Source organism: Salvelinus namaycush, chromosome 3 (genome assembly GCF_016432855.1).
Source record: "Salvelinus namaycush isolate Seneca chromosome 3, SaNama_1.0, whole genome shotgun sequence".
NCBI lineage: Eukaryota > Metazoa > Chordata > Actinopteri > Salmoniformes > Salmonidae > Salvelinus > Salvelinus namaycush.
In genome coordinates this window covers 24,013,159-24,028,984 of record NC_052309.1, presented here as the reverse complement: position 1 = coordinate 24,028,984, position 15,826 = coordinate 24,013,159, and the positions used below count along the sequence as shown (strand labels likewise).

General features: G+C 41.1%; 1 protein-coding gene and 1 non-coding gene across 2 annotated transcripts in view; one reads left to right on the top strand and one right to left on the bottom strand.

Moving 5' to 3' along the window:
• Nucleotides 1–15,826, bottom strand: part of LOC120044278 (teneurin-1-like) — a 194,799-nt gene that overhangs the window by 94,857 nt on the left and 84,116 nt on the right. Inside the window, exons 5-8 of the mRNA XM_038988885.1 lie at nucleotides 13,622–13,771; nucleotides 7,865–8,073; nucleotides 4,001–4,214; nucleotides 3,188–3,289 (exon numbers count right to left, since the gene is read on the bottom strand). Coding sequence (XP_038844813.1) covers nucleotides 3,188–3,289; nucleotides 4,001–4,214; nucleotides 7,865–8,073; nucleotides 13,622–13,771 — 675 coding nt within the window. The remainder of the gene's footprint in view (nucleotides 1–3,187; nucleotides 3,290–4,000; nucleotides 4,215–7,864; nucleotides 8,074–13,621; nucleotides 13,772–15,826) is intronic.
• Nucleotides 489–541, top strand: LOC120045223. The gene has a single exon (XR_005476655.1). It is a non-coding gene; the product is annotated as a U7 small nuclear RNA (small nuclear RNA).

The window sequence follows — 15,826 nt, the reverse complement described above, 5'->3', positions numbered from 1 at the left end:
ATCGGTATCTCCCTCCAACACCCCCCTCTATTCCCCAAGGCCCCTCTGTACCACATGAAAACATAATACAGTTTACTATAGAATACTACAGTACTTACTATAGAATGCTGTAGTATACTGTATTATTCCGTAGAATACTATACTACACAATGTAGGAGCCCTCGATCATGTGCAGTACTTACTATACAATGTTGTGCAGTACTATACTGTAGAATACTATAGTAAATACTACAGTATTATTCGACCAAAAAACACTTCAGTCAACACTACAGTAATGTCCGCAAAAACACTGTAGTATTTACTACAATATTTAATTTGCATTTACCCTGCACATTCCCCTCCCCATATCCTAATTTGTGCCACCCATAAGTGAGAAACCTACACGCTAAGTATAGAGCATATATTGTGTTCCCTTCAGGTTATAGAAAAGAGCAGAAGCTCTGAACTATCTGTTCAGAACCCAGTTCTATCTACCTACAGGTTATGGAAAATGTGCTCTTTTATTATTTCTCCAGTAGGTTTCCTCAAGAAGAAAGCCTCCACTTCTATGTTAAAGATAATACAACAAAAACATTATAGTAAATACTACAGTACTGCTTGACAAAATACCACAGTATATTACAGTCTGCAAAACCACTACAGTAAATACTACAGTATCCTACAATTTGTAAAAACACTACAGTAATTGCTATAGTATAGATTTTAGTTTACTACAGTATTTATACTATTGTTAACTGTAAATACCACAGTATACTACAGTAAATATTCCAGAATTCAATGTAGTACTGTAGGATTAAAGTCCGCAAAAACACTACAGTGAATAATATAGTATTTATACCATAGTATACTATAGTATTTTTCCATGTGGGAACTCAGCGCCTTACCATGAAAATGTATATTTACAAAATGAGGAAGAACGGAGCCTCAGAGTCTCAGAGGCTGCAGCATGGAGACTCATGGTAAACATCAGAGCAGAACGTACAGTGCTGTATAGATTCAATAGAGATCTTTGTTCACATGCCAAAAGGATCAGCGTTCCGTCAACGGGACAGTTGTAAATCATGCAGCGTGTTATATCAAGATCGCAGATTTTAGAGTAACAACACATGTCGGTACATAGAAGTGTCTTATATCAGCTGAAAACTTAAATTCTTGTTAATATAACTGCACTGTCCAATTTACAGTAGCTACTACTGCGAAAAAATGCTATGCTATTGTTTAATGAGAGCTCCTAACAACAAAACACTATTTTCAACGCGATAGGTTTGTTAAATTCACCTCTGAAGGTGAAATGTGTACTTACATTCTGAAATCTTGCTCTGATTTATCATCCAAAGGGTCCCAGAGATAACCTGAAGTGTCATTTGCTTATATATATATAAAAAATCATATCCTAAAAAGGTCCATATAGCACACGCGATCAATTTTGTATTTCCACTTGTTCAATTTGCAAAGAAAGGAATCTGTGAAAATCTCAACCTAAACATTGTTTGAACAAGTCAAATCACATTTGTATGTATTCCTCAGAGATCCTAGAAGGTAACAAGACGTAACTATTTCATTAGGGGTGTAGTATATCCTATAGGACACCATATTTGGTCAGAGAGCGATGCCTTGATGGCACACCGATGATGCGGGGGGCCATCACTTGAAGGACTGTATCTTTGTCAAATAAGCACCAATCGGGGTCAAACAAAGCTAGCTAGATAGCCAATGAGCTGGGCTTTACGGGAGTATCCAGAAACCCCGTCTCGGTCGCAAAATGTAGGCGCTAACCTTTTGCGACAGCATGCTTTTCCTTTTGGACACAACGTATAAGAATATTCAGAGTTATGAAGTTATGAAAACTGGTTGTTGAACTTATAATATGGCTACTAATACTTTGAAAGCTAAATCAAAGTCCAAGTATACAGATTTGACGATAGTTTTGCAGAAAAATGGAATATGAACGCGAATGTCTCATTCACGATTTGCCCAAATGTACATGGGGACTTGACACTAAAAGTCTTGTTGTTCACTCATTTTTCAAGTTATCCATCTGAAACTTTGTACATACACTGCTGCCATCTTGTGGACTCTATCGGAATTATAACCAGAGTCATGGCTATAACTATGACCTTTCTCTTGCATTTCAAATATGGTGGTAGAAAACGACCGGTTGTTTTTTTCTTTGTATTTTCTTCTACCAGATCTATTGTGTTATATTCTCCTCCATTCAATTCACATTTCCACAAACTTCAAAGTGTTTCCTTTCAAATGGTACCAAGAATATCCATATCCTTGCTTCAGGGCCTGAGCTACAGGCAGTTAGATTTGGGTATGTCATTTAGGTGAAAATTGATGCTATCATGCTAGGGTGCTAGGGTGCTATCCCTAAGAAGTTTGAACCCTTTGGTGTGTAGCCTAAACACTACTCACACCACTAACATGCTGCATTCCTATGCTATATTCCTAGTCTACAAGTATAGGCACTCAGTCATAGTGAACCGTTTTCCAGAATGTCTTTGAAACCTGCAGAGCTACTTGAGAGAACATTGCTCCATTCTCCCATTATCCCCTTCTCTCTTCTGCCAGGATCTCTCATCCCTCCAGTCTGTCAGTCTGTTTATGGACAGTTGCAGTGTGGAAGCTGCCTTTCCGATCCTGGCCTGTCCATTAGTCTCCATAATATGTCCCAGTTCCACACTGGGAACAGTAATAGACACATTATGCTCGCTACAGTGGCTCCCTGACCTCAGATCTAGGCAGAGACAGATTAAGGCATTCGTCCAGAGCGGGTTGGCCTGGGCAGAGAGAGACCTCACTGAACACAAAGTGGATCTGAAAGCCCCACTGCCGCTTGCTATCCTCATTTAATGCAAAGATTGTAAATAATCCTCAAAGACAATCAAAATACTCCCATTCAGGGTGACTTTTGGCATTGATAATATTGGTAGTATCCATTACGAAGCACCAGGTTTAATCAAAAAGTAGCCATTGTTATTTGACTATTTAGACTTTACTCTGCAGAATAATTTGATACTGGTAGATTTACAGAATAAAAAATATATATGATGGTCTATCTGACCAAAAACTCAATTTCAACCCAATATTATGTGAGCTTTCATTATGCACAAAAATGTAATTTAAATTTGTATGAATTTATTGGAAGATCCCACATATCTCAGAGGTGCCTAACTTAATATACCTTTTGAGCAGTCTGGTCCCAGGAAACCGCTGAAGCAGTGGCAGTGACCTGCTACACATTCCCCGTTCCCCTTACAGTTGGTGGAGCAGCCGTCCATGGTTTCTACAGACAGAGAAAGTGGTAAACAACACAACCGTCCATGGGCTAGACAGAAACACCTAGGAGAAAAATGGTGCCAAACTCAGGGTATAATGAACACTTTTACTTCGTGCATCCATTGAGACATATAATAATCTAACATGTTGCATTGGTTACAATAAGGTAACAGATATATGAGCATGAAGACAAAGGAAACTGACATGTACAGAACTACACTGCAGTACCATTCTTGCACTGCCTTTCAGACAACAATTCGTTTTAAAAGACAGAGCAAAAGCATTTCCAGGAGAGGCTGGAAAGAGAGAGCATTAGAAGAAATACATTGGCTCATCTCTCAGCAGAGGCTTACAGATGGGTGACAAAAGGTCAGTCAATTAGGGATGACAGACTTTGCAGCACCTTGCAACGAGCAACAGAACTCAACCGTTTTGATGTTAAAATGGCAGCCTGTTTCACACAATTCTTTTGGTGCAGAGAAAACTTAACAAAACATGTTTTTTTGTCTATTTGCAGCTATTGTATAAATGTTATAATTGCTTTGCTTTTTGAGTGCTTTTGTAACCACAGACTACATCCTGGAAATAATGTCACATGTACTGTAATTTTCTTATAAGACATCATTACTGCTCACGAATATGATTGCATGGTGCATCAATTTTCATTAGTAACTGTGGAGCACCTATTCTACTTTTTACACCAAGAGGAGCCAATTACCGATGGCAGTGCTGAGAACAAGCACTTGTTCCATTTTCTTTCCATCGTTGTAGAAAGCCAGGTACCAGGTTCCAGCGTCCATGTACTCTATGAAGCCCATCTCCTGGAGGGAGGCCAGGATCAGGTTCCTGGGAGAGGCGTTGGAATCCTCCGCCACCGTCTGAACCTCCTGTCTGATCAGCTGTTTCCCGTCCAGGAGCTTGACAAAGTCAAACTGCAGGAGAAAAAGAAAACATCCGATTAAAAATGAGGCAAAGGTTTGGAAGTCAAAAGCTGGGACATCACAAGCTCCTGGTTGGGTGTACTGACATGCCCTGACTGACAGGGTGTATCAGGGTTCCTCCAACATCACAGCACGGATATCTATCTCTGGGAACAGGCCAAAACATGAAATCATCATGCGCTGTATCATATCCTGTCATCCATCTTAAAATAACTTGAACTTGAACCATATGCAAAGCTCCAGAGCCACCTTTTGACTTTGCCCTTGATGAGCTTAATAAGGAGACAGGCCCCCATGCTTCACTGCTGGATTACCAGATGAGTAGGATATGACAGTAGCCCTGGGCGGGATGCAGTACCTTAGCTGCACCAGTGTCACTCATGTTTGTGTGTGCTCTTGGAGATAAGCCGAGACCAGGACTGGTATTACACTGCTGTCGGCTGGTGACTGCATGCAGCAAAGCCTCTCCGTCTGCCGGGCTCAGAGGGACGTCTGTCTTCCCCCCTCCACCCGTCCTAAATAATAAACCCAGGGCTGGGTGAGGCCAGGTCTCTAACTCCAATGACATGCCCCCAGGCCTCAGAATCATTCTATGACTCAGGTTCTTCTTATGAGAAACAAATGCTCCCCTACGGAACAACAGCAAAACGATGTTTGTAATTCAGTAGAACCGCTGGGGCACAGTAGCCATCGGGCCCCTGCATTTCAAATCATCAGCGATGCAAAGTAGCAGAGTAGGGATCCCAGCCCCTCCATAATTCACTTTCAGCCAGGGATCAGCACATGATGTCACACTGAAGCGGAAATGGCCACTGTCTTTTCCGTACAATCCCCTCGGCGCCAATAGTGACAAAATCTCATTGGAAGAAAAAAAAAGTCTGAACTGTGCGTGCCGCCCAGGGGACTGACTCAGATTAATGACTAAAACATCCTATTAGGATTCATCATGCGGAAGCCTGCTGGGTTTACTGGGGCCGGTGAAACAGCTTTGTGACAGATGAGTCACTTGTGTGCAGGTCTCACCGTGACCCTGAGTGCTCAGCCCCGTGACCTGCTGGGTATTCTATCAGCAGATGTAATGAGGGCCGGTCCGGGTGAACATATGCGTGACTGCATGCAGGGGCCAAAAACTGAACTGGGATCAACCGAATCAGCCGATCTGGCTGACAGAGACATCTAATGATGGTGTGGGATTAGTCAGCCCCACTCAGACAGGACTTGGTCCAACATACAGTTAGCAGGCTATATGCCAAGTGTGATTACTATAATGATTATGAGCATCCTTACGGAACAAAAAGGATGTCTATGTTTAAAAGGAACCTTTCAATTAGCATTCATTCATTGTTTGTCTGTATCCATGCACCTACATATGCAAATTAGTATGCAAAAGAGACAGACATAAGGAGGCTTTAATTGAGTTGACAGGTCTTAATTTCTTGAATGATTTGAACTGTTAATCTTAGATCATATCTATGCTAAGAAGCAGTGATTAGGGAGTTCAGGCATTTTACTGACATCACATTAGTTCCCCTAGATATTTCCTTAACTGCATTCATTCCATAACAATAAACTACATACATTGCAACTCATTATGCATTTGACAAAAGTACTGGTAAGTAGCCAACAGTAATGTAGCTAATTCACGGATTGGTGAAGTGATCAAACTTAACATAAAGGCACCACACCTGCTTGATAATTTTTTTTATTGTGGGTTTCAATGTAGGTGAAGAGTGAGACTGAAGGATGACAGATGGATGGAGGAGGAAAGGAAGTTGTGCATACGGGCTGGGGTACACTCATTAGCATGGGGGGTAGTGTGGATCTGTGCATGTGTGGATCTGTGCATATACCCAGGTGTGCATATAGTTACTTACAGTTGAAGTCTGAAGTTTACATACACTTAGGTTTGAGTCATTAAAACTCATTTTTCAACCACTCCACAAATTTCTTGTTAACAAACTATAGTTTTGACAAGTCGGTTAGGACATCTACTTTGTGCATGACACAAGTAATTTTCCAACAATTGTTTACAGACAGATTATTTCACTTATAATTCACTGTATCACAATTCCAGTGGGTCAAAAGTTTACATACACTAAGTTGACTGTGCCTTTAAACAACTTGGACAATTCCCGAAAATTATGTCATGGCTTTAGAAGCTTCTGATAGGCTAATTGACATAATTTGAGTCAATTGGAGGTGCACCTGTGGATGTATTTCAAGGCCTACCTTCAAACTCAGTGCCTCTTTTCTTGACATCGTGGGAAAATCAAAAGAAATCAGCCAAGACCTCAGAAAAAAAATTGTAGACCGCCACAAGTCTGGTTCATCTTTGGGAGCAATTTCCAAACGCCTGAAGGTACCACGTTCATCTGTACAAACAATAGTACGTAAATATAAACACCATGGGACCACGCAGCCGTCACACCGCTCAGGAAGGAGACGCGTTCTGTCTCCTAGAGATGAACGTACTTTGGTGCGAAGAGTGCAAATCAATCCCAGAACAACAGCAAAGGACCTTGTGAAGATGCTGGAGGAAACAGCTACCAAAGTATCTATATCCACAGTAAAACGAGTCCTACATCGACATAACCTGAAAGGCCGCTCAGCAAGGAAGAAGCCACTGCTCCAAAACCGCCATAAAAAAGCCAGACTACGGTTTGCAACCGCACATGGGGACAAAGATGGTACTTTTTGGAGAAATGTCCTCTGGTCTGATGAAACAAAAATAGAACTGTTTGGTCATAATGACCATCGTTATGTTTGGAGGAAAAAGGGGGAGGCTTGCAAGCAGAAGAACACCATCCCAACTGTGAAGCACGGGGGTGGCAGCATCATGTTGTGGGGGTGCTTTGCTGCAGGAGGGACTGGTGCACTTCACAAAATAGATGGCATCATGAGGTAGGAAAATGATGTGGATATATTGAAGCAACATCTCAAGACATCAGTCAGGAAGTTAGAGCTTGGTCGCAAATGGGTCTTCCAGATGGACAATGACCCCAAGCATACTTCCAAAGTTGTGGCAAAATGGCTTAAGGACAACAAAGTCAAGGTATTTGAGTGGCCATCACAAAGCCCTGACCTCAATCCTAAAGAACATTTATAGGCAGAACTGAAAAAGTGTGTGTGAGCAAGGAGGCCTACAAACCTGACTCAGTTACACCAGCTCTGTCAGGAGGAATGGGACAAAATTTACCCAACTTATTGTGGGGAGCTTGTGGAAGACTACCCGAAACGTTTGACCCAAGTTAAACAATTTAAAGGCAATGCTACCAAATACTAATTGAGTGTATGTAAACTTCTGACCCACTGGGAATGTGATGAAATAAACAAAATCTGAAATAAATCATTCTCTCTACTATTATTCTGACATTTCACATTCTTAAAATAAAATGGTGATCCTAACTGACCTAAAACAGGGGATTTTTCCTTAGATCAAATGTCAGGAATTGTGAAAAACTGAGTTTAAATGTATTTGGTAAAGGTGTATGTAAACTTCCGATTTTAACTGTATGTGTGTTGGGGTGTTTCAGTCATTGTATAGGTTGGAGTGGGAATACATAAGAGCCTACAGTATGATAGTTTACATGGGAGTGGATGTAATGCTCTTGTGTGTATGAGGTAGGTAGGGGGTACAGTACCTGTGTGTGTGTAGGGGGGATGTTCCTCCGTCCATAGATACCCAAGAGGGCGTCCCGTGCCAGGGAGACGTTGAACTTGACATACTTAGGGTGGTGGATGGTGATGTGGAAACGCCAGAACAGACCAGGTGGAATGGCCTGGATCACCTCGGTACCTATGTCCACCTCCCCTCGGTCTATCGCTTTCCCCCTGTGGAATAGCTCCTTATCTATATGGTGTAACAAAAAACACACACACACACACACACACACACACACACACACACACACACACACACACACACACACACACACACACACACACACACACACACACACACACACACACACACACACACACACAAATGGATATAAACACAAATGAGAACAGCGTCTGTTGCTGCATGTAGATATTGGCTATCCCCATTTACCTCTATCAGATAATAAGAGGAAATACAGGCAGACTTTAATCTGTTTCATTTCATTGCCTCAACTAATAAATCCTCCTCTGTCCTTTCAGGAAACATTTTATCCTCATTGTCAGATGAAGCCCTACATCTTCTCAAACTGGAGCTAAAAAACTGTGAACAGACACAGAAACTAACCACATCCAATATGGTGTAATACTATGGTGTATCCAGGAGAAGACCAGCAAGCTACCGGATGCTTGTACAAACACCTCCCACATCCAGGCGTGAACTAATTATTCTGTGCTGATAACCTCTGGTGTGAGCTCTTTGGCAGGTACGCCAACACACCAGGGTGTCACATTATTGATTCCCTCTCTCATGGCGGGTAACATGAGATCAGCTCAGCTCTACTGTACATATTAAGCTATATTCTATCTGTCTTGTGTCTTCTTACCTTCATATTACCTTCATATTACTCACTGTACAGAGAGCTCTGGAAACCACGTTTTTAAATGCGCTTTAATTGTATGTATGGAATATTAAAAAGCATCTAAATGCACATACATGTCTAGAGTCTAGATATCGAAGGACACGGATTGATCACACATTAGCCTCGACAACAACCTTGTGAAAAAGATTGGTTTGGTAATCATAGAAACTGGGCTCTTTTATTAGAAAACCTGGAGCAGGTGAACAAGGTAATGGTAGTGTTACTGTTGCTACCAGAATAGTTTTACTAGCTCAATCACTGTATAGCTGTAACGAGCATTACCGAAGGTGGCTCCCCTTCCTGTTCGAGTGGCGCTCGGCGGTCGTCGCCGGTCTACTAGCTGCCACCGATCCCTTTTTCCTTTTCGTTTGTTTTTGTCTAATTGTTTTCACCTGTTCATTGTTTGGTTGTTAGGGTGGTGCTATTTAAGTTCATTTAGCCCGCTTCTGTTTGTGCGGGCTTGCCTTTCTGTTTTTGTATGAGGTTGTTCGTGTTATTGGGGTTTTCTACTGTCTGGATTTATTTTTCCAGTGTGTACTTTATTCGAGTTGGATTTTACGTCATATGTTTTGACGTTACCAGTTGTTATTCTGGTTGGACATTAAAGAGTGGTTTTTCCCCATATCTTTGCTCTCTGCGCCTGACTCCTCACATTTTCCTCATCAATCGTAACAATAGCTGTGTGATGCTGTTTAGGAGAGGTGGTGTTTGGTCTGTGCCACTGCCACCACAGAACATATCACAGGTTAATGAAGGCATATCTAGCTCGTGCCTCTCCTGCAGGCCATCTTACCTGTCACTTACACTGGGTTCAGAGGGGGGGGCAGAAAATAAATTTGAAAAGTGCTTCAAAATAGTCTGACATACAAGCAAATTAATTCTCATAGCCTAAGGGCTATCCTGATAAAACAATTATTCCAGTAATCCATTTTCAATGAAACCCTCTTTTCAATTACAGTTTTAATTCCCCTCCCCCCTCACTTAATGAACATCTGAATAGAACAAGCTTTTAATACATGGGTCTGTCTGTTGATTGAGACAATGCAAAATAATATGGTTATTCTATTTCCTGTAATCTCTCAGATCTATGCTGAGAATAATCTAATTGCTATTCTAAAGAACATTTGCAAACCAATTACAGGATCAATTATATATAGAGGACTGGGCCAACACAACATGCTATGGTAAGTGCCCTCTACAATCCCTTTTGATTTATCTTATTTTAACCAACATTCCATCTCGTTTTAATGCTTCTCATGTTTTTGCTAATGATATAACCCACTGGGAAAAAAATGGTTCAATCAATGTTGTTTCCACATCATTTCAACAACAAAAAATCTATGTGATGACGTTGAATCAACGTGGAAAACTGATTGGATTTACAAAAACGTCAGGGAATTTAGTCTTTTTTTCAACCAACTTTTAACCTGAAAAGGTTGGTAAAATTCCTAAAGTACCTCCACGTATCTGTAAGGTTCTGTATTAATTTTCTTAGTCAACCTTGTGTTCTGTTTCTTTGTGTTCTTGAACGTAGCCCTGTCTTTCATTTTTGTTCATTGATTTCACCTGTGTTAGTTACTCACCTAGTCTCTTCAGCTCCTTATTTAGTTCAGTTCATTCTGTTTGTGCCTTTGTGAGGTATTGTTCGTTTTGACTCTACTAATCCTTTTCCTAGCTTGTTTGTGAGAACCAAGGGCGGCAGGTAGCCAAGTGGTTAGAGCTTTGGACTAGTAACTGAAAGGTTGCAAGATGAAATACCTGAGCTGACAAGGTAAAAATATGTTGTTCTGCCCCTGAACAAGGCAGTTAATCCACTGTTCCTAGGATGTCATTGAAAATAAGAATTTGTTCTTAATTGACTTGCCTTGTTAAATAAAGGTTAAAAAAAACAGGTACAGTCTTCAGGCCTAGTTTTGATTCACCTGCCTGTTTGATTACCTGTGTATGACCATTGCCTGCCTGTGACCACGATTCCTACCTTTTGCGATGGCAAAATAAACACCTGCTGTGCTCTGCGTGTGAATCTACACCTTTTTCTCCCTGATTATTTATTACAGTATCATCATGAAAAGAAACTGGAAGCAGTTTGAGACACTTTTTTATTTTCATGATGTTTTTAACATTTCCTGGAATTCAGTTGAATTCATCCCTGATGTTGAATTAGCCTTTTCTTATAAAGCATTCCAGAATGTATACAACAAGCACGCCCCTTTCAAACAATACAGAATTAAGGGAAGAGACAACCCTTGGTTTTCAGACAAACAAGCTGAAATCATAAGGAAATGGAATGCTTTGTGGGATAAAGCAAGATGGTCTAATTCAGCTGATTGGGTTGCTTTTAAACGCCTTGGAATCAGGGTGTGGCTATGACCTGAAAGCAGACCTCTACCTCAAATCTACTGCTGATAATCTGAATAATCCTTTCAAATATTGGCAAGTAATGAAAGGTTTAGAGTGTAAAAAAGATCTCCTAGCAGGCTACAGCCCACAGCATCATTGTTAACTCTTTAAGACCAGAGATCCTCCAGCCAGCTCCCCTTCACAACCTCCCTGGTTTATGAAACAAACACTACGTACTCACCAGACATGTCACCCATTGAGCATGTTTCGGATGTTCTGGATCGACATGTACGACAACGTGTTCCAGTTCCCGCCAATATCCAGCAACTTCGCACAATCATTGAAGAGGAGTGGGACAACATTCCACAGGCCACAATAAACAGCCTGATTAACTCCATGCGATGGAGATCTGTCACGCTACATGAGGAAAATGGTGGTCACACCAGATACTGACTGGTTTTCTGATCCAGGCCACTACCTTTTAAGTTATCTGTGACCAACAGATGCATATCTGTATTCCCAGTCATGTGAAATCCATAGATTAGGGCCTAATGAATTAATTTCAATTGACTGATTTCCTTATATGAAGTGTTTGTGAACTACATGTCAAATTGAACCCAGTGTGTTAAGGCAGACGGTTGTCAGACACCGTGGAGTTGTGCTCGGATGTGCCTCAAGGATACATTTTAGGTCCCGTTTATTTTCTATATCAACAACATCGGGAGACATATTAAGACAGCTGATGTACATTTTTATGCAGATTACACTTCTCTATTCAAGTGGCAGCAGTTTGACTTTGACAGCAGACAGCTTTTAACATCATTCAACAGAATCTGTACGATTTGAAGCTTGTTCTGAATTACTCTGAAACAAAGTGAATGGTATTTTCCAATACTAATCACTCTGAAAACCATGTAATTACTACCTTGGAATGCCATTCTATAGAGCAAGTCAAAATGTACAAATATCTGGGAGTTTGGGTAGATGAAAAGTTGAAAACATTGTCAGGAAACTCAAGCTGCGTATTGGGTTTTATTACCGGCACAAAGCTTGATTTTCTTTTGCTGTCGGGTGGACATCACTAGCAACACGCGGGCTCAAACACGGGTACATTCATATATATACTGAACAAAAATATAACTGCAACATGCTAAATTGTCAATGATTTTACTGAGTTACACTTCATATAAGGAAATCAGTCAATTGAAATTAATTCATTAGGCCCTAATCTATGGATTTCACATGACTGGGAATACAGATATGCATCTGTTGGTCACAGATAACTTAAAAGGTAGTGGCCTGGATCAGAAAACCAGTCAGTATCTGGTGTGACCACCATTTTCCTCATGTAGCGTGACAGATCTCCATCGCATAGAGTTAATCAGGCTGTTTATTGTGGCCTGTGGAATGTTGTCCCACTCCTCTTCAATGATTGTGCGAAGTTGCTGGATATTGGCGGGAACTGGAACACGTTGTCGTACATGTCGATCCAGAACATCCGAAACATGCTCAATGGGTGACATGTCTGGTGAGTACGTAGTGTTTGTTTCATAAACCAGGGAGGTTGTGAAGGGGAGCTGGCTGGAGGATCTCTGGTCTTAAAGAGTTAACAATGATGCTGTGGGCTGTAGCCTGCTAGGAGATTAAGCCACACTCTCTTACTTTAATTAACTGTCCATGAAGCTCCTCCTGATTACTTCATTGTCAATGCATGCTAATGTGACCCGGCATAGCTATGCTACATTGTACCAGCCACAGAGTGCACACAGCCTTGTACACTGTGTCAATCTAGCAGTAGTACCTGCAGTGTTTCCTATTCCTCCCCTGTCAGAGGGCTATGATATGGAAATACTGAAACTCAGACACCAAGCTTTTACTGAGATTCATTATGTGCTTATGCAGGGCAATCCAATATTTTCATAACTGATTTGATTTTAATCTACTCTTCAACATTGTCCTAGTTGCAGAGAACATTTTCTGGTTCACGCACTTATAGAAATGGAATTGAATTATGTGGAATGGAACTGAATTATTTCACTCATTGCCGATATGGAACTGTTTGTCTGCGGCGTTTGGGACCCCAGGGTTGGTCTGGTGTTATTGGAATAATTCTATTTCTCTATCTCGATGATTCTATGAGTTTATTTTTCGAAAATGGGACATTTCTATAATCAGATCTTTATCGTGCTAATGGAGGCAATGCCCTGCGAACATGAGGTGTTTTAACTCGGGGATGACCTGTGCATCACCCGAGCAACCCACCCACCTACAGTACAGTACCGCACTCCTTTATCTGAAATGCAATTCAGCATCACACAAGAGGGAAATAATTATCCCTGTCGAAACATATTGCATCCAACACGCTGGTTATGAAACAACAGGTTTATCATGTAAACACAGAGGAAGACAAATAGGATGAGAGAGCCCATGGAAAACCTCCTGAGGTAAAACTCTTGCTCTAGTTTTTGTTGCGTGGTATAACAGTGAGAATCAAAACCTAGAGGCTTCATAACATACATCTTTGCCACCACCGCTTACCTTTGTTGGTGTTGTTGAGGCCGGGCAAACCGAAGGGAGTGAAGGTTATGTCTATGCTCTCTGAGTCTCTGTTCAGTTTGCTTAGTCCATTCTCATAGAGCTGCCCATCCACTGGCTGCAGGTGCCAGGTCAGCCCAAACAAGTGCACTGCTGTAGGGGAGAGCCATGGTTTAGCATGGGGCGGGAGGATTAGTGCTAGAAAGAGAAACTCAGGGCATTAATCATTCAAAACCTAAGAGCAAGACATCTGATTAAACCTGGCTGCAGCAAACACAGTAACTAAATACAGTATGGATGTGCTACAGGTTCCTGCACTTCGGCTGTATATCACAATATTAGTTATTTGACAGAGGACTAGTTATTAAGGCTGGGAGCGAGACACATTAACATACTGTTTCTAAGACATCCTGCTGCTCCTATGCTTATTACAACACCGTAAAGCAATTGTACATCATTAGTATGCCATTTTTCGCCTTTCATTCATGACAACTTCACTTTCTTTTCAGTTACTACATCGAAATGTGATGAAACAATCCAAAATAACCTTGGTTTTTTACTAGATATGGTAGCTGGTAGCTTACAGTATGAGGTTCATGAAATCTATTTAATGGAATATTGATAAGTAGCCATCTAATCTCCAAAGAAAGGGGGGATAAACTATGTGCCTCTCTAAATAATGGATTGGTCAAAATTAAAAATGAATTTAATGTGCGGCTACAGAATGTAATTAATTGAGAAAGATTCAAAAATGTAATTCCACAACCACAATGTTTGGCTTATCGTTTCCAATATGTCAAAACAGAGATCCCTTATGTAGTTTCATTCCCAGTAATCCAAGGAGCATTTCTAAGAATGGCTGAGCCAGTTCCCCACTTGCAGAGTAAGCATTCAAATCTATTTGGGTAAAAAAGTTCTGGGATAATTTGGAAGTAATTTAAATAGTTAAGAGTTCCAGAAAATTTAGCAATTGACAAACATCACACCTCTCATGGTTTCCCAAACTACAATAGACAAATCTTTGCATTAGGATGCACCACAACACTTGTCCCTATAATAACGTAGGAGTGGTTAAACAAAGGTGAACAATGTGCCGGACTACAGGAAGACTAGTTGTCGTCATTCTGTCAGCTAATGGGGATCCTAATCAAATCAAAATCAAACCAAACAAAGGCATAACACACACAGAGACATGCACTAACTACAAAGATATCAACAAAGATATACACACAACCTGCAACAATTTCAAAGATTTTACTGAGTTACACTTCATATAAGGAAATCAGTCCCTTGCTGTCCCCAGTCCACCTGGCCTTGCTGCTATTCCAGTTTCAACTGTTCTGCCTGCGGTTATGGAACCCCTACCTGTCCCAGACCTGCTGTTTTCAACTCTTAATGATCGGCTATGAAAAGCCAACTGACATTTATTCCTGATTATTATTTGACCATGCTTGTCATTTATGAACATTTTGAAAATCTTGGCTCTCTCTAATTCTCTCCTTCTCTCTTTCTTTCTCTCTCTCGGAGGACCTGAGCCCTAGGACCCTACGTCAGGACTACCGGGCATGATGACTCCTTGCTGTCCCCAGTCCACCTGGCCTTGCTGCTATTCCAGTTTCAACTGTTCTGCCTGCGGTTATGGAACCCCTACCTGTCCCAGACCTGCTGTTTTCAACTCTTAATGATCGGCTATGAAAAGCCAACTGACATTTATTCCTGATTATTATTTGACCATGCTTGTCACTTATGAACATTTTGAACATCTTGGCCATGTTCTGTTATAATCTCCACCCGGCACAGCCAGAAGAGGACTGGCCACCCCTCATAGCCTGGTTCCTCTCTAGGTTTCTTCCTAGGTTTTGGCCTTTCTAGGGAGTTTTTCCTAGCCACCGTGCTTCTACACCTGCATTGCTTGCTGTTTGGGATTTTAGGCGGGGTTTCTTTACAGCACTTCGAGATATTAGCTGATGTACGAAGGGCTATATAAAATAAACTTGATTTGATTTGAATTGAAAACAATTCATTAGGCCCTAATCTATGGATTTCACATGACTGGGAATACAGATATGCATCTGTTGGTCACATATACCTTAAAAAAAAGTAGGGGCCTGGATCAGAAAACCGGTCAGTATCTGGTGTGACCACTATTTGCCTCATGCAGCACGACACATCTCCTTCGGCATAGAGTTGATCTGTAGACTGTAGAAT